The sequence below is a fragment of the Cygnus olor genome, chromosome 16, assembly GCF_009769625.2.
Source record: "Cygnus olor isolate bCygOlo1 chromosome 16, bCygOlo1.pri.v2, whole genome shotgun sequence".
Taxonomy (NCBI): domain Eukaryota; kingdom Metazoa; phylum Chordata; class Aves; order Anseriformes; family Anatidae; genus Cygnus; species Cygnus olor.
The window spans coordinates 4,419,501-4,440,952 of record NC_049184.1 but is presented as its reverse complement, the minus strand read 5'-3'; the positions used below and the strand labels follow the sequence as shown (position 1 = coordinate 4,440,952).

The 21,452-nt window shown below is 64.5% G+C and overlaps 1 protein-coding gene across 1 annotated transcript; it reads right to left on the bottom strand.

Moving 5' to 3' along the window:
* On the bottom strand, positions 1-21,110 carry SOGA1 (suppressor of glucose, autophagy associated 1). The gene is given in 16 exon segments (XM_040575740.1): positions 1-2,127; positions 2,216-2,254; positions 2,256-3,666; positions 3,902-3,972; positions 4,364-4,435; positions 4,590-4,841; positions 5,554-5,721; positions 5,884-5,991; positions 6,108-6,338; positions 6,661-6,786; positions 6,963-7,082; positions 8,310-9,539; positions 11,423-11,485; positions 13,700-13,858; positions 14,840-15,064; positions 20,733-21,110. Coding segments are annotated over 16 exon segments (4,557 nt in total). The 5' UTR covers positions 20,865-21,110; the 3' UTR covers positions 1-1,977.
* Between the last annotated feature and the right edge of the window lie 342 nt (positions 21,111-21,452).

Below are 21,452 nucleotides of genomic sequence, written 5' to 3'. Positions count from 1 at the left end.
AAAAGTAGAGAGTCTTTTAAAACAAAACGAAAACAAAACCTAGTCTTCGATGAAAATGCTAAAAACCACCCCGAAAGGATCTATGTACAGCAGGAGAGTGCTGGCGGCAGCGCTGCGCCCGCCAGGGACGTGGGGGTGGCAGGCGGGGACGCTGCCTGGACCTGGCTGCTGGTGACGGAGGGCAGCGCCTACCCCACGCCCGGGGGACGAGGGCCCCGGGGGGCCGGCCGGCTGCCCCCAGAGCGAAAGGCCATCGGTGCTGGGCCGGCTGGCCCTGGCTGATGCTGGTGTGTCCGGAGACACAGGCAGTGAGCGGCTGTCGCGGAGATGCTGACGGAGGCTGCGACGTGGCAGTGATGCAGCCGTCCTGCTGCGGGCAGCGTGCGGCTGGACGGGAGGGGGCAGCAGCTGCGGCAGCAGGAGCATTTTTTAAGCATGGCTGCAAGATGACAGCAGTGCACAGAGCCCCTGGAGCGATGTACACAGCCTCAGAACAATGCGCACAGGCTCTGGAGCAGCGCGCAGAGCCCCCAGGGTAGTGTACAAAGCCCCTGGGGGCTTGCACAGAGCCCCCAGAGCACTACACACAGCCCCTGAGCAATGCAGGAACCTTTGGAGCTGTGTATAGAGCCCCCAGGGCACTGTCCAGCACCCTTGGGTAATGCACAGAGCCCCAGGAGTGATGTCCGCAGCCTTAGAATAATGCTGAGAGTCCCTGGGGCCATGCACAGAGCCCCTGGAGCAGCGTACACAGCCTCAGAACAATGCCCAGAGGCTCTGGAGCAATGCCCAGAGCCCCCCCTGAGCAACGCCCAGAGCCCCAGCAGGCACAGGCACCTGCAGGCAGCTCCATCTGTGCAAATCCTGCCCAGCCCCTGGCACGCAGCTTGAAAATAGGTCAAGCAGCCATCTCCAAAATCACCCTTCTCGCCCTGGGCTGCGCACAGGGGCACCAGCGCTGCTGGGATGCTGCCCTCCTCCCTCCCCAGAAGAGGCTTTTCTGACCGCTGTGCGGCGGAGGCTGGGAGCCGTGCTGCAGCCGCCCAGCCCACAATCTCTTAATCCAATCGGTGCATCTCCAATTTAGCTCATTTCGGTATGTTTTGTTTTCAAAAAATGCACTTGGTTTACATTGCAGGCTGTCCGGAGTTGGGCAGAGCCAAAAGAGGAGGAAGAAGGGGAAAAAAAAAAGGGGGGGGGGGAAGGGAAGGAGGAATATTTAAACTCAGCACTTGGAGGAGCAAATAACTACACGTGGCCCCGGGCAGGGAGGTGGGCGCTCTGCAGGGTGGAGGCTGCTGGGGGGGGTCCCACCGCGTTGCTCCCAGCCAAGGCCCCTTGGGATTAGGGTAGGAGAGGAGACGAGGACACGCCACGCATACACCCAGCTTCCCCACCACGCCGGGGGCTGCCCAGACCCTTCCCACCAGCGGAGGAGCCTGGCAGCCTCCCTGCAGCGGGACGGCGATGGGGACAGATGGGGACAGCCTCCACGTGCCGCCCAGCCCAGGGACCCTCCCCGCCTCCCCCCAGCCTCCAGGATGCAGCCGATGGATGCGGCTGATGCAACCGCCCCGCAACCGGGGCCCTCAGGGACATGCCGGGCAGGCGGCGCTGGTCATGGGGCCGGATCCAGCCCACGGAGCCACGCTGACTCCATCCCTCGACTCCAACCCCGCTGCGCTTCACCCCTGGGTGAGCAGCACCGCCACCTCGCACGGCGGCCGTCCCCTTCCCGAGGCCACCGTGGGGACCCCGCCGCTCCCCCCCGTGCCGGTGACACGGCCACCCCGGCGGGACGCCCCGCTGCTGCCGGCAGCCTCCGCCGCCCGGCGCCCTTCGCCATCTGCTTCTTAAGCGTCCCCAAGGGTGAGGGGACGGTTAGGAGACAGATGCGTCCCCGAGAGGGGCCCCGCGGGCGCTCTCGGGGCAGGAGAGTGGGAAGCAGGCAAGGCTGCGCGCCCCGTCCCGCCGTCCTCACTCACTCAGGGGCCCCGGCTTCTCCTCCACCCTGGGGGGGTCCGCGGGGTGCAGCCTGCACTTGGAGGGCGAGTGGCGGGCGGCGGAGCGGGACGGCCGGGCGAAGCAGGAGGTGAGGGACTGCGAGCTGCAGTCGCACGCCATGTCCTGCAAAGAGAGAGTGGGGGGCGGTTAGAGGGTGCCGGAGCCGTCCCCGCGGGACACCCTGGTGCACGGGGGGACCCCGCCTCGTTACCTCGCTGGCTAGAGCCGAGATGAGGTCGGGGTCCCGGGGGGGCCGCCTCCTTGCTCCCTTGGCCGGGGGACGACGGCTTCGGGTCCTCGCAGCTGCTTTGTTTGAGGACTTTCTTACTCAAGATGCGGGAGGCGCTTTCGGCCGGGTGGTAGGCAGCCGGGCCGGGGTGCTCGGTTTTCTTGGCACCCTCCTCCCCAGTGCCGGCATCCTTCTTCTCTGGGGGGCCTGTGGGGCTCTGCGCCCGCCCGCAGACGTTCCTGAAGAACTCCTGCACCAGGCCGTACTTGGGGGCCTCGGGCTTGGCCCTGCTGCCCTCGGGGCAGCCCGGCTTCCAGATGGACTCGGTGCTGCCCGCGTGCTCCACCACGCTGAAGAGGCTGGACAAGCCGTCGTTGATGTTGCTGAGCACAGGGCTGTCGCGGGTGGTGGTGGAGCGGGCCCAGGCAGAGCCGTTCTGCTTGCCCTGGTGCAGGTTCCAGAGGCTCCTGTCCTTGGAGGCGTCCAGTTTGGAGGAAGACCTCCTCTGCAGCTTCGGAGAGCCGTATTTTGGGGAGCAGCAGGGCCGCTCGATCCTGGAGTGGACCTTGTCCAGGGAGGAGGAGATCTGCTTGCTGCGCACAGAGACGAGGGAGGAGCTGCGCGGGGACCAGCTCTTGCCGTGCACGCCGCCACGCGGCAGGTCCGTCTGCAGGCCCACGCTCACCGTCTGGATGGTCTGCGTCCCCACGTGGGCCAGCCCCACCGTCTGGCTCGAGGCGCTCTTCACCTTCCTCTCCAGCGAGCTGGAGCGGATGGCCTGCCGCACACAGTTGGTGATCTCCTTCATGTCGTCACTCATGTTGCCAGAGATCTCCAGGTCGTGCAGCGAGGGCGGGAAGCGGGGCACCGGCGGCACCGCGCTCTCCACCGTGCCGCCATCCAGCAGCTCCCGCTGCTGCTTGGAGAAGTTGCACAGCCACTGGCTGTACGTGCTCTCCGCGCTGGCCGACTCCTCTGGCTCCTTGGGCTTGGCCATGGTGAACAAGAAGCCGGGCTCGATCATGATCTTCCCCTCCTTGTTGTGCACCAGAGGTGCCTCCAGCCGCCGCGCCACAGGCGGGCTGTAGTAGATGCGGATCCCCGTCTTGTCAGGCGCCGTGTAGCTCCTCTGCATCTGCTTCTGGGCCGGGTCGTGCCCCGAGAAGCTGCTGGCCCGCGAGTAGTCCCAGGAGGAGACGCCCAGCTTCTCCTTGGCCAGGCCATCAGGGGCAGGTTGCTCGATATTCACATATGTACAGTTCGGGGGAGGAAGGCCGGTGCTGTCCCGGATCCCGTTGGGCAGCAGCTGGGCGGCTGCAGACACCTTTTTGCCTCGGGAATGGTCGCCCAGCCCGGGCGCAGTCTTTCCAGGGAGGTAGGGAGAACAGTCGAGCAAGCTTTCGAACTCTGACATGGAGGAAACGGACTTGGTCCTGCGGGAGAAGAGAGGACAGGGCTCACCGATCACCCAGCCAGCAGGACAGGGTGACGGTGTGGGGACAGCTGAAGGCACCACCCCAACGGGACCTGCTGGGCACCCAGTCCTGCTTCTCGCCTCCGGGACAATCCTGGGCCACGTCTGTGTCCAGTCAGAGCTGGAGGCAGGCCTGGCTCTGAGGGCTGCTGACCTCCTCCACGCCCTGAGGATCACACCACTGACACACTCACCTTTTTAAGTTGGTTCCCTTGGCTTCTTCTTCAGAGATTGTCTCTTTGTCTGTGATTTTTTCATTGAGAGCCTAGGAGGACACAGAAGCAAGCTCTGGTGGCAGAAGGCACAGGCCCATAGCACACGGATGTGCTGGAGCAGGGGCTGCACCCTGCTCCTTTCAGGCACCTCCCCAACGTCCCCAGGTCCTGCACCCCACTCCCAAGGCTACACAGGGCTGGCTGTGACCAAAACTATTCTAAATCAACTGTCTGAAGCCCCTAGGGTTTGCCACAGCAGGATGAGCCATGCTCTCTGCTGTCTCCATCTCCCTAATCCCTGGTGGCCTCCCTGCAACCATTGCTGGGAGACTGCTGCTTGAGGGGATGCTATTTTGGGGTGCGCACAACCTCCCCCTAATTTTTAACCCAGACCTGAGCCCAATGGGAAGCCAAAAGACCATGCCACCCTCTCTTGCCCACCTCTTTCCAGTTGCCGCCGTGCTTCTCCATTTCAGAGTGCTTCAAAGCCCATGGGTTGGTTCCTTTCTGCAACTGGAGAACACGCTGGTCACTCAACGTGTGCATGTGCCCCTCTGGGCAAGCAAAGCATCTGCTGCTCGCTCGCCAGGTGTGCCCCAGGAGCATTCAAGCACAGCGAGCAAGCAGCGGAGGCTGGAGGACACGTGCACGGTCGGGGACACCATACCTGGTTGAGTTTGTTCTGCAGGTCCTTCGCTTGCTGCTCCGCCTGCTGCTGCTCCTCCTTGAAGCGGGCCAGCAGCTCCACCTTCTCCTGGTTCCAGTTCTTCTCGCTGATCTGCAGCTGCTTGGTCAGGTCCATGACGGCGCTGTATGACTCGGCCAGGAGGTGCTGGTGCTCCTCGCGCTCCCTCTTCAGGGCCACCTTCCAGTCCGGCAGCGCCCGCTCGGTGAGGCCTTTGCCCGCCTTGGCCTCCAGCTGCGGGGACATGGCGTTGGCAGCCCCGTCGTGCCAGACGGACCGACGGACGGTCACCCAACGGGACGGGGGCTGGATGTCCCCACGGCACTCCTCCCCGCCCCGTGAGGGTGGCACTGCCTGCGGGGCTGGCAGAGCGCTCCCTGAGGACGCTGCCGCTGCTGGCCCTGAAGGCATCTGGAACAGGGCTGCCGCCCCCACGGTGGCTCTGCTTGCTTTTGGGGAGGAGACAGGGGAATTGGGGACCGTGGATGGGCACCATGGAGAAACACCGCCCGGGAAGCGCTGGCACTGCTCTGGTGAGCAGATGCACAGCCACCGGCTGCTGCCAGCATGGCACCAGGGAGCCAAAACCCCTCACCACCACAAAAGCAGGGCAGAACGGGCCAGGGGACCGAGGGGACAGGAGAAGAGGGCTCTGGTGCTGCTCCAGCAGGGGACGGGATGAGCGTGGTGCATGGCCAGAGCACAGTGAGCCCCGGCACCATCCCACCCACCCCAGACAAACCCAGCAGAGGAATAAAGAGCATCCTCTGCTCCCGCAGTCGGGATTTTCGTGCCAGCCCCGTTGCTATAGAAACTCGCCTGCCGGAGCTGCTGCTCATTGTGATTCCCGCCGTGCCATCCTTCCTCCCAGCCCTCCCCAGCAGCCACGGCTTGGCACCTGGCGCGGGCAGCCCCCCAGCCCCACGTCCCCCCCCGTGTCTCCCACCTGGGCGATGTGGCACTTGAGCTCGGCACGCTCCATCTCCCAGGCGGCCTTGGCCTTGGTGAACTGCTGCTGCAGCTCGCCGGCGCCGCGCCGCTCCTCCCGCAGCTCGGTGCACAGCTCCTTCAGGGTCACCTTCATGTCCGCCAGCGTCTTGATGCACTCGTTGGGCTGCCGGGGACCGGGGGGTGAGCGGGGGCTGCCGCCTCTGCGCCCCGGTCCTGCATGCTGCCAGCCCCGGGGGGAGGGACATGGGGTGCCACCAGGGTTTGGGATCACCCCACCGGCCAACAGTGATGCCCGGTGGGGACCGATCCTGCCCACCCCACTCACCGTGTTGGGGGTCCAGGCATCCCCAGCGCAGGTCTTGTTGTCCGCCTGCTGCTGCGGGGCGAGCTCCTCCTCCTCCAGCAGCAGGTACAGCTCCTTCATGCTGTTCACCTGCAGGGGACAGCACAGGCAGCTTGCTGAGGGTCCCATGGATCCCGTGAGGATCCCACAGCACCCAGACAGGGACAGGGGACATCCGAGTGTCCCACCGCCCGTGCCCACGGTACCTCCAGAAAGTCATCGCCCTCGCTGTGCACTATCTTGCCCTGGCGCCAGCGCTTGAGGAACCACTTGAGCTTCATGAAAAGCAGGAGGAAGCTCTGCCTGAACTGCTGTGACTCCTGTACCAGCAGGTTCTTCTCCTGGCTCCAGAACTTCTGCTCCAGCCGCCTCTGCAGGTTCAGGCTCTGCAGCTCGAACTCACGCCGCAGCAAGGCTTTCTGGTGGTCTTCCTTCAGCTGCGGAGGGATGCATTGAGCCACCAGCACCTGTGCAGGCTGTCGTGTCTCCTCCCCATAGCCCCAGCCCAGCATGGGACCCCAAATTTAATGCCCCCAGCTCAGCCTACAGGTAGCTGCAATCCCCCGGGACAGCGGGGCCATCAAGGCAAAAGGTGTGAGCCCTGCATGGCTGCACGCCCACGTGCACAGAGAGGCACGCTCAGCCCCTGCGTCCCTCGAGGATGGGAGGTTGTGTGGTCTGGGTGTCGCCAGGGGGGTCACCAGCCCGGGGCCGTGCACGTGGGGACCCTCCCTCCTGGGGCCACCACCGCCCGCTCACCTGGCAGATCTTCTGCGAGAAGTTGTCCACCTCGTCCTTCCGCAGCTGCCTCTCCTGCGAGAGCTGCTCCTGCAGCCCCCGTAGGCTCTCGTTGGCCTCCGACAGCACCAGCTGCAGCTCCTTCATCTGCAAGGGCACAAGAGGGATGGTGGGTGCCCAGCGGGCAGGGGGACGTGCTCAGCACCCCTCCTCCAGCTCTGCAGCCCTCCCACCGAGCTGCTCCCCGGGCAGCCCCGACCCTGCCAGCCCCACTGACGGGACACGCGCGGCTCCCTGTCCGTGCTGGGCAGGTGGCTCCGTACCTCGGTGGCGTAGGAGTCGTTCTCGTCGGGCCGGCAGGTTTTGTAGCTCCGGGGATGCGCGGGGTCCGTGTCCTTGGCGTGGGTGATGCGGTAAGGGTCGGCGTCCCTAAAATCAGGCTGCTGCATGCGTGGGCAAGTTAATGAGAACAAACCAAAAGAGCGGGAAGAAAAGAAAGCCAGAAAACAAAACAATGGGTCTCCGAAACAGTAAAGGACTACAAGACAACAAAAAGGATGGTGAGGAGAAGGAACTTCATCACCATGGTGGGAGACAATGTGGAAACCAAAAGGAAACACAGGATGACGAGACACGTGGCCTGGATTGTTTGGGGAAGGGGAAAAAAGAGAGAAAGAGGGAAAAAATGTGCAAACACCAGTTACGGTGCCATGCAGTGACTGGGGGAGACCGGGACCTGGGGCTGGTGGGACTGCGGTCCAGCAGCATGCAGAAAAATAGGACTCTGAACAAGCGAGTGTGCTCCAGAAAGGTGCCCTGTGTCCATGGTGGGACCTGTGTCCCCAGCCAGGTCCCCATCCCTGGCTGTCCTGGCATGAACTGGCCTCCCCAGACAGGAGGGCATGGGCTGCTCTCCATGGGAGGGTTCCCCGCTGGAGACAAAGTTGCCTTGGGGTTTTTGCTCTGCGAATTACCCTGCCTGGGAACCGTCTCAGTGCACACCAATGGGGATGAAGTTCCTTCCAAGTTGGGTGCTTGCAAGCCAGGTTGCAAGGGAGGTTTAGGTTGGGTATTAGGAAGAACTTCTTTACTGAAAGGGTTGTTAGGCATTGGAATGGGCTGCCCAGGGAAGTGGTTGAGTCACCATCCCTGGAGGTCTTTGAAAGACGTTTAGATGTAGAGCTTAGTGATATGGTTTAGTGGAGGACTTGTTAGTGTTAGGTCAGAGGTTGGACTGGGTGATCCAACCTAAATGATTCTGTGATTCTGTGAACTTGGGGTGCTCTTACGATGCCGACTGGACAGTCTTTCAAACCAGGGGCCCATCCCAATCAGCAAAGAGCATCACAGGTGGGGATGCTTGGCTCTGCGAGGAGCCTGGCCACAGATGGAGGAGAGCAGCCAAGCCGCCCCACCGGGGTGGGACATCGCTGTGAGCCCCCCGGCCCCATCTCCCGCCCGGCGCACACTCTGTTGGAGCAGAGTCCTATCCTGTCCCGGGTGCCACGGCATGCAGCGAGGGGAGCGTTAGTTGGGGGATTGCTCTGGGGAGCCACGAGGAGGGGAACATTACGGGTCAGGGTTTGTTCCGTTAAAGCAGGAGAACAGAGCAAGAAGCAGCAAATAAACCAACAAGTGCTGCAGGGCGGCCGTGGAAAGAAGCCCCGTACCTGGAAGTCGGAGCCATTCTCCTTCTGCAGCCCCTCTTTGGTGGCCTCGTGGCTGCCGGAGAAGGGGAAGGAGTCTGTGTGCTCCTTGAGGCCGCCGGCGAGGTGGTCCACCTTCCTCATGAAGCAGCCCAGGTCCTGCTGCAGCACCCCCAGCCTCATGAGGAGCACGTTCATCAGCTTGGCGTCGCTGGGGCCCTCGCTGCTGTTATCCACTGCCTCGGCCAGCAGCCCCCCCACGCACTCATTGTCCAGGCACAGCTTCAAGCTGGAGGTGAAGCCATTGGCGTCCGAGATCAAGACGTCGATGGCTTTGCTGACGAGCGCCGCTTGGTCCCGGATGCCCAGCAGGGTCTCGAAGTCCTTGACCTTGAGGAGCTTGGCAGCGGGACCGCCATCCAGCGCCTTCCCCCCGCCGGGCACCCTGTCCTGCTGCTCGGCCTCGCCGCCGTGCCCGTCCCTCCAGCCGGCGGTGGGGATGCACTGCGCTGAGTCCCCAGCCTCGGCGTCGGTCTCCAGCATGGGCCGGGTGGTCTGGCAGGAGGCCAGGTCGCAGCGCTGGAGGTTGGAGAGGAGGACGCGGTTCTCGTACTGCAGCTTCTTCACCTTGCCGCTCAGCTCGCTGATCTGCACCTTGGCCGTGGCCAGCTCCTCCTGCGAGGGCTCGCTGACCACCGAGCAACTATCCTCTGACAGCGTCACGTCCAGCTCGTGGTCCGACTTGTACTTGTTGAGCTCGTTCATCAGGAGCTTGTTCTGGTCCTCCAGCTCCAGCAGCGAGCGTCGCAGCAGGTCGGCCTCCTCCTCCACGAACTGCAGGTGCCGGCGCAGCTCCACCACCGTGTCCCCCGCATCCCCACAGCCCGAGGGGCACGCCAGGAACCGCAGGTCCTGCCCCGGCAGCTCCCTGTCCCCCTGGCCCTTCATGTCGTCCATCTCTGCCCGCAGGCCGCGGTTCTCCACCTCCAGCTCCACTATCCTGCGGCTGAGGATGTTGGCTTCCTCCTCCACCAGCTTGAGGTGGACCTTGAGCTCGGCCTCGCGCGAGTGGGGCGAGTCGGCCAGCTCCTCCACGGACAGGGAGCTGTCGAGGTCCCCATAGAGGGACCTGTACTTCAGCAGCTCCTCCTTCATGCCGTCGTTCTCCTTGGCCAGCTTGGTCAGCTTCTTGCACATCAGGGCCGACTCCTCCTTGGCGAAATGCAGCTGGCACTTCAGGTCCGCGCTGTCCTCCTGGGGACCGAGCGGGGACAGGCGTTAGGAAGGTCCTGGTGGACCTGAGGGACATCAGCCACCGACACCGAGGTGGGACGTGGGGACCTGGCCTAGCCCTGCCACCACGTGTGACGGGGAGGGAAAGCTGCCGGGTGCCTGCGGAAGTGGCTGGAACGAGGCCTTCTTCTGGTCGGGTTTTGTTTTTCATGAGGGCTGGAAACCTCCCCAGGTCCCACCCCTCACCCAGCCCCTTTCCTCCCAGCCACCCATCCCTGTCCCTGTCCTGTCCCTGTCCTTGCTGCCCCCACCACGCCCGGGGGTGGCAGCCCCAGCCAAGCCCCCAGCCCTGCCTGAGCCCTTTTGCTTCCCGGAACCGTGCATGGGGTTTTGCTCAGGCTGCTTTTAAATTTATCAACAGCCAGCTCCGCTGTTTGCCCTCAGAGACCGTTTCTCAGCTACGGAGCAGTTTTTGGACAGAGGACCAGGATTTCCTGACGCCCAGCTCGTGGTTTCCTGTGCCGCGGGGTCACTCCAGCCCACTGACCGCCAGGAGGGGACCCGCTGGTGGCACCCACCGCCAGCTCACCCCGTCCACAGCACCCCAGTCCCCCTCCAGCACGGGCAGCGGTGCCCACACAGCTCTGGGAGCCACCAAACACTGTGGTGCCTCCAGCCCAGAGGGGCTGCCCTGGGCTCGGGGTGCTGCCTTATTCCCCAGTATGGCCACGGGGACAGTGGAGGGGGGGGCCAGCGCCACAAGGCCGCAGTCCCAGCTGGGCAGACGTGACCTCAGTTCCTGTTTTTTCCAGGAAAAAAAAAAAAAAAAAGCCACAAGCGGGCGCCTCCCCCTGCCCCTGGCATGGCCGGGGGGACACCCACACCCCAGGCAGCACGGGGAGCACCTCGAGAGCTCCTGGGGTGGGGGACAGAGGGGATGGAGCTTGGTTTTGAGCCTGCCCCTGCCCCAGCTCCATGTTCTGTGAGAGCCCAGCACGGCTGGGCAGGAAAGGGGCCCAGGAAGGCACCGCTGAGTCACGGGTGGCTGCACTGGAGCGGGAGGGAGGGAGGGAGGACGGGGACCCGCTGCCAGGGCATCGGCACCCCGGGGAACCCGGGGATGGCTTTGGCTTTGCACCCGCTCCTGCCCTGCCCACGGCCAGCCCCACGGCCCCGCAGCGGGGCTCTCAGCTCCATGAAGACGACAGCGAGGGGAGCAGCGGGGTGTGTGCTCGGCTGCGCTTTGCAGGGACATGGGGACATGGGGTCAGCCAGGAACCCCGGGGTCCCCGTGATGAGACCCTCTCAGCAGGAGCAACTTCACGGGGCTCCCCGCCAGGCTTTGGGGGAGCAGGTCTGCTGCCCAGAACAGATCACACGGGTCTGCCTTCGGAAGGGGATTCAGGGGGTGTTAAAGCCCTCGCGCTCCTACCGGCAGCAGGCAGCTCTGCCCCTCCCCGCTGACAGCATTAGGACTCACAGCAGCTCAGCACAACAGCAAGTGACAGATGAAATCCTCCTGCTGCTGGCACGTCCCCCTCCCCGCGCTCGCCCAGCGGCCTGTCACGGGGCAGGGGCAGGGACAGGGACAGCGGCCTCCAGCTGCTCCCCACAGGGACCCCAGGCCCCCCGGGACCACCCTGCAGCCCAGCCGCTGGCACAGGCAGCCCCAGCACGAGGAAAAGGTTCAAGCCACTGCCTGCTCTGAGGCCCCATTGATAAAGGAGACAAGGGATCCTTGAGGACAAGGAGGATGGCCCAGCACATCAATCCCTGCCTTGTGCAGAAGGCAGAGAAGCCCTGCAAGGAGGGGATGTCGCCGCCCTGCCCGGGACTCCCCCCTGTGCCAGGCTCAGCGGCCACCGGCCGGCACCGCTACCTGGGGCGGGCACCGCAGCCCGTACCTGCACTGATGGCTTCTTCTCGGCCTTTCCGATGGAGCGAGACCCCCTTTTCTTCAGGGAATTCTGCAGAGAGAAGAGTGGGATGTTACCCACGGATGCAGCACGGCACGCCAGTGCGGACACAAAGAGCCACCCGGCCACCCCCCAGGGCTGGGGACATCGCAGGCAGGGCAGCGCTGACGGCTCCACGGCTCGTGACAGCCAGAAAAATGCCAGGGCCCCATGGGATGAGCCCCTCACCACGGGGGAGCCAGCCTGCCAGGCGTCGTGTCATGGGGCTTGGCCAGAAATACCCTTGCGGGCACGAGAGCAGGGAGGGAGCAGGAAGCGAGTGGTGGAGAGGCTGAGTCACGGCGGGACGGAGCGGGGAATCCCAGGCCGAGATGGCTCTGGGGCATCCCAGCTTGGGAGCAGCAGCCGATGCTCCCCACCACCTCTTCCCTGCGTGCAGGCAGCAGGGGGGACACGTCCCTGGTGCCTTTCTCCCTGACTGGCTGCAGCTGCAAACGGAGACCTGGGATCAGCCACTGGCTGTCACGCTGCTGGGGACAGCCTGCGAGAGCGTGACAGCGGGATTCCCATCCCTAAATCCCCCAGAAATCACCCTCCCGTCCCTCGGACTGCCCCGGCACGAGAAGCACCCAGTAGCAGTCAGCACCAGCATCCCTGGGGGCACAAGGGATGACCCCCAGGCTAGCGAGGACAGCTGGGACACGGGGAGCCCAGGCAGAGCCATAAGGGTCTAAAAATACCCACATCAGTGTGAACCTGTCCCCAGCCACGCACCCCATCCCGCTCTGCCGGTATGGGCGATGCAGCAGGGCCGAAGCCCCCTCAGGCACAGGGGCCAGGGGCCGCCTCGGGCGTGCTTCCAAGCTGGCGCTGAGGCCCCAGCAGCCAAAGAAAGCAGCTGTGAAATGTAAGCGGCTGCCTGTGCCAAGGTGCCGGGCTCCAGCTTTCCTATTAAGGCCAAGACCAGCGCTGGAGCTGCTGCACCCCCCCGGGGGTTGCCTGTGCCACGTCGGCATCCCTCGGCCCGGACCCACTGGGGACGAGCGTGCCCTTGCCCCGTGTCCCACGCTGGAGGTGCTGCGGTCCCTGAGGCTGGGATCGAGCCCAGGGGGGCGAAGGCACCTTGGGGGACACACTGCACGTCCCACCACGGAAAAACCTCGTGGAAGCGAGAAAGAACCAGCCCGAGGGGCAAGCCCAGCCCTGCCCAGCCTCCTCCTGTTTGCCTTGCCGCTAACAAGCTGTGTGCTGCCCTGCGCCCTCCGGCAGAAGGGAGGAGGCGGCTGAGGGCTGTTAACTCGCTCCTTTGCCTAATTAACGCTCTGGAATAAGTGAGTAACCCCAACGCCTGGGGACGCACCCTTTCCAAGAGTGGAAGCAAGCCCCTGTGCTCAGTGCAGAGCCCAGCAGGAGCTGCAGAAGCACCCAGCACGCCCGGCTTTGTCCCCACAGGGCTCGCCTGGAGTGACAGCTGGAATTGTCCCCAGCATTGTCCTAGCACAGACCTGCCAGCAGCCCCAAGCACCCCAGAGAAGGTCCCGTGCAAGCCGGCAGCGTCCCCTTCGGGCTCACGTGGCTGCAGAGGGGCAATCTCCTGTCCCATGCGTGCAGCCCTCTGTCCCTGTCCCCACTCCTGGTGGCCCCGAGTAGGCAGCAGGGCTGGGCGATGCCACCACGTCCCCCCCCAGCACACTGCCCTGCGCTCAGCCAGCGCCGCCTCCCCAGGCTCCCCAGGGACCTGAGGCATTCGGGGCAGTAGGGAAGTGGGTTACAAGCGCCGTGATTGATTGCACGGCTGTGCTGGCACCGGGATGCCTTTCCTGTCCCCGAGGATGGAGTGGATGGGATGTCCCCTTGCTGCACGGGGACCAGCAGCGCTCCAGGCTGGGAGCTTGTCCCAGACTGACGGTGCGGAGCACCCTGGTCTCGTGCAGACACGCACGTGGCTTTGCAGGACACCCGCAGGGGACCACGTGTGTACCAGCCAAGCCCAGTCGTGCCCTAAGGGGACGAGCCCAAGCCACACGAAGCTGTGGTGCAGGACCACATCCCTCCCGCGGGCGGTCAGGACAGCCCTGCTGTCTGCACATCACGGCGCTCGCCTCGCGCAGGGCAGCGCTGCTCGAGTTTCACGAGCATCTGCAGCACGGTTTGGGTTTCAGCGATGCGAGCAGGGCCAGGGGCTGCCGTGGCACAGGGCCAGGACACCTGCTAGGGGCTGAGCCCCGGGGCCGCCCGCTGGTCCCCCCTCCGTGTCCCTCTCACCTCTCGGAGCTTGTCCATCTCGTTCTGCACCACCTGCTTGGCCAGCTCCGTCTCGATCAGCCGCTGGCGCAGGTCCTCGTTCTCCTCCTCCAGCCTGATCCTTTTCTTCTCCACCACCTCCAGCTCGTTGTGGAGCCGCACGGAGACGTCCTTGGCCACCTGGGGACACAACGGGGCTGTCATCGGGCCGGGTACAGCAGCACACTGCGGCCACAACACGTGGACAGGACCTCATGGGCACCTCCCATCCCCAAACAGCACCCATGGAGCTCCCCAGGGTGCTGCTGAGACCCTTGGGAGCAGACACCGCGCTGGGTGACACCCTGTCCCCAGGCCACGCACACCGCGTGTGTCCCCTCCATCACACGCTGTGACCACCATTCCCCTGCCCCTATTTCCACTGGCCGAACCCTGCTTTCCTCCATCGTATCGCGGTGCTGCGGGATGCTCGTCGCCTTTTTGAGCTTTTTTCCAGGCCACCATGCTGGAAAAGCAGCGCCAAAGCCGGGGGCTCGCCATGGCGCAGCAGCTGCACGGCTGGGAGGGGGGCGAGCGGAGCAGCCCCGCAGAGAGGGAAAGGCGAGCTGCTGCATCGGGTTACGGAAAAACCTCACAAGAGCCCCCAGAGCCAAGCGTGCCCTGGCTCCAGCCCCTGCGGGAGGCATTGCTGGGGGTCAGCACTGCATGAGCATCCCTGCACGGCCCCTGAGCCCCCCCCCAGTGCTTGGTCTCGGGCTCCTCTGTCACCTCTCGAAAAACCGAGCTGCTCCTCGAGCCACCCCCCGGCGCCAGGACGTCCCCGGCTGCCACGGCACCCCTCCGGCAGCGGCTGTGTGGGAAGGAGTGCTCAGCAAACACTCCCCGGCACCGGGCTGGCGGCTGGGGAGGGCGAGGCAATGCCACCCCACAGCAGTCACCTTGTCCCCATGCCAGCCCAGGGCTCTGCAAGGTTTCCATGATGGCCAAAGGGAGAAGCAGCTCCCAGGACCCCAGCTTTTGGGGGAGCTGCACCCCAAGACCTTGCACATCTCACCCCAAACCACTTTGAGACCAATCCCCCCTTGCTCCACCCCTTCTCCTGGGCATCCCCCAGCACCTGGGGCTGGGGACATGGGGGGACCGCCGCCCCCCGAGCATCACCTTGACGTCCTGCTCCAGGCTGTGGATGAGCTCGCCGTCCACCTGGCCGGTCTGCGCCACGCGCAGGCTGCGCCGCTCGGCTTTGCGCAGCCGGTACTGCAGGATGCGGCACGTCTTGCTGGCCTGGTCCAGCTGCTGCCGCAGCTCCTGCAGCTGGTAGACGTCCTCCTCCATGTAGACGTCCCTCATCTCCAGCATCTCGGCGCGCAGCTCCTCGATCTCATCCTGCGGGGAGATGCACGTGGCACACGTCAGACCCGCAGCCCGTTTCTCGCTGCCTGGGATGGCACTGGTGGGGACAGGATGGGACGTGCCAGTGCTCAGCCTGTAGATGGGGGCTACCACCTTGGTCTCCTCCTTTTCCCCCAGGACACCTCCCCGCTGTGCTCCCCATCCCTCCTGTTCAACCCCCTGGGTCAAGCCCCCACTGTCCCTGCAAACGGGGCAGGACTGCTTACACCAAGGCTTGGAAAGACCCCAGACCTACGGCTGGCTCCCTCCTCCACCAGAAAGACCCGTGGACACCATCCCCCTGCTCTGCACACGGTGGGGACACCCACGGAGCCAGGGGACGGCACCGGACCGCCTGCAGCCCATGCACATCAGCCCGGGGAGTCACCGGCACCATGCACGGCCCACCTGTGGCACCGGGGTAATGGCACCGGGGAAGCAACCAGAAGCACTCAACGTGGATGTGAAATCCCATACAAGCCCCACACAACACGCAGCCCTGCAGAGCCACACACCAGGGAAGGGGGGTGGATTTTGCAGGGCTTTGGGGGCTGCGGTGATGCCGCGAAAGCCCCAGCAAGCCAAGGAGCACGTGCACCGCTCCCGGCATCTCCTGCTTAAATAAACTGAAATAAAGAGGAAGATGGGGGAGGAGAGGATTCACTGCAGGAGCAGCCCAGGCAGCAGCCACAGCGAGAAAAATGTAGGTCGTCTTGGAAAAGATGTGTCAGAAGGAAGGAGGAGACGGCAGGCATGGAGAGGAGAGGAGAGGCAACGCGGGGACAGGAGCGAGAGGCTGCCAGCGCCGGGGACCTGCGGCTTCCCCTTGTTTTGCCACTGGGCAGCCATCGCCGAGCCAGGTCCTCCTCCACCTCCTGCCCGGCCTCATTAGCTCTCACACTGACAGACCTCTCAGCCTGGTGAAAAACCCCGATCTCAACCCAAATCTTCCACGTAAATGCTCCAGCCACGGCAGCGGGTGTTATCTGCCTCGGCAAGACCCGGTATGATCCTGAAAGGGCCCAAGCATCCTTTTCCCTGCCCCCATTTCAACACGAGATGACAAACCGGGGACGTCACCGAGACAATCCCCGATTATCCCCGAGCCGGCCAGCGCCATGCCAGCTGCGTGGCTTTGTGCTGGGGCTCCGGAGCGGGCAGGAACCGGGGGTGACCCCGAGAGGGAGCAGGGTGGGAGCGAGATGCTCTGGGAAGAGCCGGGACGGCCCCACCGAAGGGCATCAGTGCAGGCACGTGGCGGGCACTTCCCTCGGGCTGGCTCAGCCATAAAACCCCACGGGGACGAGACACGGGATGTGCACGAGTCAGGAGACAGGGCTGCGAGGGCTGTGGTGCCCCCCGGGGTGACATCCCCGATGGAAACCCACCACCGACCTGGGGAGACCAGCAAAAGCCCAGACAGCCCGAGGAGCTTTTGGGGTGGGGTTGGGAAGAACTTGGGAGTTTTCACAGAAAAACCGTGTTATACGTCACAGGTGAGCAGGCAGCTTGCAACAGTGCAGGGGAAAACAACAGCCCGTGAGCAGGGACTGCTGGAGGGCAGATCCTGCACGGAAAACGTGAGCACTTTAAAACCAAACACCCTGAAGTGCCTGCGAGAAAAGAAGGGGGCATGAAACCAGACTGGGGTCTGGTGGCTCTGGAAAGCTTCCACCACCAAAGGCATTTGAACACCTGAACACGGCTGCTGGGGCAGCCGGGGCGCTGCACGGGAGTCTTGCCCCGCGAGGCCAGCTGTGCCTCTGAGCCGTGATAACTGGATTAGGATGGGAGAGCAGAGAAACGCCACCAGGCTGGGAGAGAGCTTAGGATGACCAAGCTGATGCCCTCGCAGGCAGAGCAGCCCCGTGGCACCACCAGACACACTGGAGAAAACTCCCGGGAATGGCATCTTTGCAAAATCCAACCAAAAAAAACAGATGGAGGCAAGGACAGAGCCAGCAGCTGGGAGAAACCCTTCGGAAACAGCCCGAATTCAGGGCTGGCATTGGAAGCGTGGAGCACCGTAAAGCGATGCTGAACAAAGCCATGGAGACGAGGAGGGCAAGGAGAAGCAGGGGGGAGAACAAATCTCCAGAAGACACAGTGAGATGGCACAGCTGCGGGGGACAAGGGGACACGAGGGACAACACGAGTGACTTCTTCCCGACACGCCGGGCTGCAAGGCTCGGCCATTCCCCCGGTAACACGAGGCACCACTTTTACCCAAAGCCCCCGCGACCCTCAGAGCAAGCGGGTCTTTGGGCGACGTCCCCGCAGGGTGGCAAGGCCGGAGCAGCTCGCAGCTCCCCGGCAGGATCCCTCCCGTTATTTAGAAGCAGAAAGCAGCGGGAGATGCAAAACAGAGCCACGCAAACAGCGGCACCGCCGGCACCGCCAGCTTTGGGGCACAGCCAAGCAGCAACCGCCGGCACCCAGGGAGCAGCGCCACGTGCACCCCAAAAAGCACCACGTGCACCCAAAAACCTCGGTGCAGGATGCAGAGGAGGAGAGGGGAAGGATGCGACCCGTGGGTTTGTTTTGCATCGGGGCCTTTGTGCCCGGCGCCTGCCGTGCCCCGTGCCGAGCCGGGGTCACCGCCCAGCAGCAACAGGCACCGCTCCCTCCAAGATTACAGGGCACGAGCAGCAGCTTCCAATTAACTCCGAGCCCCCGCCAGACAGAAGAGGGAATTACGCTGTAACTTGTTAGGGGGAAAAAAAAATAAAAATCAATATAAAATCAGACTGGATTTCTAAGGGAAATTATCCAGGGTGCCCTGCCAGCGAGGGGGTCCCAGCACAGCGCTCGCCCCCAGCCCCCAGCCAGGTGTGGGATCAGTGAGGGACGCCCCACGGGACAGCCCCGGGGGTTCCTTTAGGTGCAGAGCAGCAGCTCTGAGAGCAAACATCAGCCTCCCTTCCCTCTGCGCCAGGCTCGGCGCAGCAGCCCTCGCCTTGCACCCTGCAGCGAGGGAAAAAAATACAATTCCCAGCTTTCCACCTGCCCCAGTAAATTATCAGGGAAACAGCCGGGGGCTCACTGGGCAAGAGCCGGCGGGCAGGATGCTGCCAAGCCCCTCGCAGGGTGGCTGCTGGGGGGGCTCCCCCTTTATCAGCACCTTGAGCTGCATCCCCACAGCACCCAGCACAGCAGAGCCTCCCTGCCCACCGCGGGGCCTCAGGAGGCCGGCTGGGACAATCCCAACCCAAATCCTCAACCCGAAAAGCAACGCTTGGGCCTCAAGGGCAGCGGCAGGCAGCGGCAGCCCTGTGGCTCGTTTCAGCACTGCTGGTGTTTTTCTGAAAGCCTTTGTCATTTTTTTTTTTTTCCTCATCCAAGCCTCGTGAAATCACGGCTGCAAGGGGAAGCGGGTGAGGCGTGCTTAAATATGTACATTTGATTATCACGGCCGGGGAAGGAAGCGACACGAGCCGGCGCCTCGCCCTGCCGAGGCTTGGCAGCCCGCTGCGCACCACGGCGGCGTGGTGGCACCCGCACGGCCCCCAGGGACACCGGGGCGCGGCCGAACGCCCTCCTGCCCCAAACCCTCACCTCTTTAAACACGAATTTCACCTGGCTCCAACAAATTAAAACATCACCTGCAGCTATTCTGATGAGTCCCAGGACGTGCCACCACTGACAAGTTGGGTTCATCGGTATCCGAGGGGAGGGGAGCTGCTGCCTCTATAGGGTCCCTGCTCGCTGCTCAACAGGGACAGGTCCCACTATCGTTTGGTTTGGGGTTGGCTTTTTTTGCTCTAAAGCCCCAAATCCACAGATTCACAGCCAAGCCAGCAGCTCCCCGTACCCTGCTGCAGCCCAGCCCCATGTTCTGCTCCTTGCCGGAGAAGCCGGGCACAAACTGCCCAGCGACTTCTGCTTTGGTTTTTGGAGCCCCACGGGTGCACGTGGCTGGGGTTTCTGCCCAGCTGGAGCCGGCGTGGCATGCCTTCGAGTTGGGAGAGGGGAGCAAAACCCCCGAAGCTGCTGCTTCCCCACCCCGTGGGACAGCGGGGAACCGTGGGGGACAGCTGGCGGGACCTGCACGGACATCCTGACCGCAGCAGGGGGGGACACCAAAGTCCCTGCAATGGTCCCGGGTGCCGTGCCCTGCCTGCCAGGAATTGAAGCCGTTGCTCTTCACGGCTCACAAAATACCCCGAGCCCTCCAGGCCCGCAGCTCGCCGTGAAGATCACGTGAAGATGGAGTAAGCAAGCGCGCGCTCGGCCGGAGCAGCAGCGTTTTCACACGCATTCTTGGAAACCGGAGGGGCCTCATCTGTATTTTTCCAGCTCTCAGTAAATCAAAGCCCTTAAGCTCTCGCTGCTAATTCTGGCAGGAGTTTGGACACCAGCTGCGAGCTGGGGCTTTGCTAATGGACAAAGGGCCTGGCTGAGCATCTCCGGCGCGGCACCCAGCGCCCAGCCTTCACCTCGCAGCACTAATCCCAGGACATTCGCAAACTCTGGCACCTGTGCTTGGGATCTGGCCCATTTTCCAACCTGCCACATTGAAGGAGAAGCCACCGAGCCTGCTATCGCCTCCTGACCCCCCTCCCAAGGTGTTACTGTAGCCCGGGTGACGGCACAAACATCTCACCCAGAGCTGCACCCTGAAGAGGAGCAGAGGATACAAAATGCCTGCAGCCCGTCCACTGTTTGTGCCTCCCTGTGTCCCCAACCCCTCGTCCCCAAGCCCGCCCTGGCTCCACCACGTGCCCGCGAGCCAGCCAGGCTGGAAAAAGGCCCCAGGGAGCTGGGGGCCCTGTGGAGAGCGAGCACAGGGACCGGTGGAGGGAAATGAGCTGGAAAATCTCCCCCTCGGGGCCTGGCAGCGTCAGCAGGCAGAGAGGACAGCAGCAGCATCCCATCCTGTGCTGTGCTGAGCCATGCCACAAGCTGGGCCGTGCCGAGCTTGGGTTTCTCCTTGCTGAGCTGAGCCGAGCCAAGCCAGGCCATGCCTGGTGATGCCATGCCAGGCCCAGACAAGCCAAGCCCTGCCCTGGGCATGACACCAAAGCGAGCCCTGCCAGGCCGTGCTCTGCGATGCCATGCCAGGCTGGGCCAGGCCACGCTGGGCTGAGCTGAGCTGTGCCCAGCTGTGCCATGCCCACCATGCCCAGGGGCGTGACCCATGCTGTGCATAGGGATGGGAGCCATGCCCATGGATGCCGTGCCTTGCCCAAGGATGGCCAGAGAGGCTGAACTGAACTACACCCAAGGATGCTGTGCCATGCCCAGGGATGTCATGTCACGCCAAAGCATGCCATGTCCAGCGATGCTGCGCCACGACCAGGGGTGTCCTGGGATCCGGTGCCATGCCCGAGGATGCTCCGTTATGCTCAAGGATGCCCAGGGATGCTGTGACATGCCCAGGGATGCTGTGCCATGCACAAGGATACCCAGGGATGCTGTGACATGCTCAGGGATACCCAGGGTTGCCCAGTGATGCTGTGCCATGCCCAGGGATGCCCTGGGATGCCAGGCGACACTGCCATGCCTGGGGATGCCCTGGGACGCTGTGCCATGCCCAAGGATGCTCTGTTACGCCCAGGCACACCCAAGGATACCCAAGGAAGCCCGGGGACGCCGTGCCATGCCCGGGGACACCCAGGGATGCCCAGGGACCCCGCGTCAGGCCCGGGGGCGCCGTGCCCACCTTGAGATAGTCGTTCTCGGAGCGCAGGTCCTCCAGCTCGCGGAGCAGCCCGTCGGTGCCGGCGTCCAGCAGCTCCTCGGTGAGGTCGGAGAAGGCGAGCGAGGTGCTGAGCTGCAGCCGGCTGCTGGCCATGGAGGCGGCCGAGGGCTCCTCGGGCAGCGGCGAGGCCTCCCCGGCCGAGGGCGGCGGCGGCGGGGCGCTGCCGGGGGACTCGCCGTCGCTCCCGCTGAGCTCCAGCGACAGCAGCTTCGCCTCCTCCGAGGCGCTGCAGTCCGACGCCTCCGAGCTGCTGTCGCTCAGCCCGCACCCGGGGCCCGCTCCCGGCGCCGACCCCGGCGCGGACCCCCCCGGCCGCTGCCCCCCGGCCGCCGGCCCCGCCCCGCGGCACCTCCCCTTGGCCCTGGGCGCCCCGCGGCCCGAGGGCCCCCCCCGGCCGCCGCCCCCCCCGCCCCCGCCCCGGCCCGGGGCCGCCGCCGCCGCCGCCGCCCGCGGCCGCTTCTCGGCCCTCGCCTCCTTCCCCGAGCCGCCGCCGCCCGCCCGCCGCGGGGCCGCCGGGGGGTGCGCGGAGCCCCCGCGCCGGCTCCTGGGCAGCGACCAGCCCGGCACCTCCTTGGGCCGGGCGGGCGACGGCGCCCGCCGCAGCTTCTTCTTCTCGGGGAGCGGCGGCGGCGGCGGCGGCGGCGGAGGAGGAGGCGGTGGGGGCAGCCCCGGGGGGCCCTG